The 2,570-nt window shown below is 47.8% G+C and overlaps 1 protein-coding gene across 1 annotated transcript in view; it reads right to left on the bottom strand.

Annotated features, from left to right (window-relative positions):
• The window catches only part of Clasrp (CLK4 associating serine/arginine rich protein), a 26,731-nt gene that overhangs the window by 23,373 nt on the left and 788 nt on the right, over positions 1-2,570 (bottom strand). The window contains 1 exon segment of the mRNA XM_008852013.3: positions 1,585-1,700. Within this exon segment, the coding sequence (XP_008850235.1) occupies positions 1,585-1,683 (99 nt within the window). The 5' untranslated portion in view covers positions 1,684-1,700.

The following is a 2,570-nucleotide window of genomic DNA, read 5'->3' as shown; positions in this document are numbered from 1 at the left end:
GTACTCCAGGAGTAGAGGCAGGCAGATCTCTGTGAATGCAAGGTCAGGCTGGTCTACATAGTGAGCTCCAGGCCAGCTGGGCCTACAGTGACCCTGCCTCAAAAAGACCAAAATAAATAAACAAATAAATAAAAATATAAAAATAAAGCAAGCCATGGTGAGAAGCCTGGACTTCTCCCAAAGGCATTCCACTCAAGAGCTTTGGAGGAATTCTGAGCAAAGGAGGAACAGGATTAGGCTTGTGCTTTAGAAAGACTTCTCTGGGGTCTGTGGAGATGGCTCCACAGTTAAAAGCATTGGCTGCTCTTGCAGAGGACATGGGTTTGGTTCCTAGCACCCACATAGTGGCTAACAACCATCTGTAACTCCAGTTCCAAATCAGACACCCTGTTGTGGCCTCTGTGAGCGCCAGATATACATGTAGTACACATACATGCAGGCAAACACTCATATACAAAAATATAAAAGAATAAAATCTTTTTAAAAAGAAAGACCTCTCTGGTCTGCTGGATGTGCTGCAAAAGTGAAGAGAGAAGGAAGGCTGGGCAGTGACACCAGTTAATGGATGTCTACACAAACATCATCTAACAGAACAGAAACTGCTAAGCAAGGGTCATTTCAACCCATGAGTCCCAAAGACAAGCAAATGTTAACAGACGAAAGGTAGTACTACAGGCCAGTGCTCCACCTATGGCTGCATACATGGAGAAGGGCCAGCAAAGATGTCCAAGAAAGTAGCCGGGAGGCTGGCAGAGGCCAGACACCAAGAGCCTTTCAGCTAAATTATGGAATTTGTTTTTTTCCCATAAGCAACTGAAGCATCAAACCAGAGAGAAGCAGTCAGATGTCACTTAATGAATATTGATGGCTCTGTTCCTGGATGCCAAGTCTCAGAATGGCTGCTCTGTTCTGGGCTTTGGGAACACAGTGATGAAAAGCACTGAGAATGTTCCAGAGACTGCTGGCCTTATGTCTGGACTGCTCAGAGGTCTACAATCTTCCCTCCTTTCTATTCCCAGATCTACACTGCGACCACAGCAAACATAACAGGCCCTAACAAACAGAAGCCCTCAGGATGTCCCCAACAATTAGGCTCAAGACATAACTATCCCTGGGCACGTGGCACACACCTGTAAACCCAGTATTCAGGAAGCACAGGCAAGACTGAGTTCAAGGCTAGCATGGGATAGAGTTGAGTCTGAGGTCAGCCTGAGTTACATAACAAGAATTTGTCTCCAAAAAAAATATGAGGGGAGGCCTGGCATGGTGGCGTACACCTTTAATCCCATCACTAAGGAGGCTGGCAGATCTCTGAGTTCAAGGCCAGCCTGGTCTACATAAAGTGAGAGGCCAGTCAGAACTACATAGTGAGACTCCATCTCAAATGACCAAACAAAAAAAATGAAGACATGGAGAAGTGGAGATATAGCTCAGATGGTAGAGCACTTGTCTAGGACACAGGAAGCCCAGGGTTTGATCCCTAGTACCACAAAAACTATGGTGGGAAGCAAAAAAGAATTTTCCCTGAATGCCCAGGGCCCCTTCTGGAGGTCTCCCACCACACCCAGAAGTCTGGTCACTCACAATCTTTTCATAGTACTCGCGCCGCCGCTCTGCCCTCTTCTTATAGTCCACCATCATGCCTCGAAGCTTGCGCTCATGTTTCCGGGCCTCGTGCCACATTGTGGTGAGGCTTCAACCTAGGGAGGAGGGCGCCAGCAGGGTCAGAAGGACTGTAAAAACCATGGGCATAGTCTTCTAAAAAGCTGATTAGGTGATCCAAAATCCCAAGTCCATCAGCTTCAGGGGAGCAAAGCAAGCCTACAGCTAGGAGTCCACATGCTCCAAGAATTCTCTTACAACTCTGCCCCAGTAGTTCAGGCACTCTGAGAAGCCCTCAGGTGACTCTGGGGAGGCCTCCTCAGAGAGGAGAGGAATGTCCTAGATTCCAGGTGTCTGAGTCTAGATGAAAAGATTCTAAAACAGCTACCACTTGAACACAGGCTGGATTGCCTTGAGTTCAAGGCCAGCCTGGGCTACATGGTAAAAAGCTATATCCAAAAGACAGGCTGGTGCATGCCTTTAAACCCAGCACTTGGGAGGCAGAGGCAGGCGGATCTCTGTGAGTTCAAGGCCAGCCTGGTCTACATAGTGAGTTCCAGGACAGCTGAGACTACAGGGAGACCCTGTCTCAAAAAGACCAAAAAAAAAAAAAAAACACAAAAGAGAGACAGGCTGGGTGTGGAGGCACAAGCCTTTAATCTCAGCATTCGGGAGGCAGAGGCAGGTGAATCTCTGTGAAATGGAGGCCAGCCCAATTTACAGAGCAAGTTCCAGGCCAACTCAGGCTACAGGGAGATCCTATTTCAAAACAGAGACGGGAAGAGAGGGAGAGGGAGACACTCAGGAGTCAGAAGCAGGAGGATTTCTTTCAGTTTGAAACCAGTCTGGTCTACATTGTGAGTTCTGGGCCATCCTGGTGTACATGACATGGCATACATGATTTCTAGGCCAGTCAGGGCTACATAGTGAGATCTTGCCTCAAAACAAAATAGAGAGAGAGGCGGGCG

The sequence above is a fragment of the Nannospalax galili genome, unplaced genomic scaffold (genome assembly GCF_000622305.1).
Source record: "Nannospalax galili isolate Female #2095 unplaced genomic scaffold, S.galili_v1.0 scaffold385, whole genome shotgun sequence".
Lineage (NCBI taxonomy): Eukaryota > Metazoa > Chordata > Mammalia > Rodentia > Spalacidae > Nannospalax > Nannospalax galili.
The sequence above is the reverse complement of the archived record's forward strand: the minus strand, read 5'-3'. Positions and strand labels throughout refer to the sequence as shown.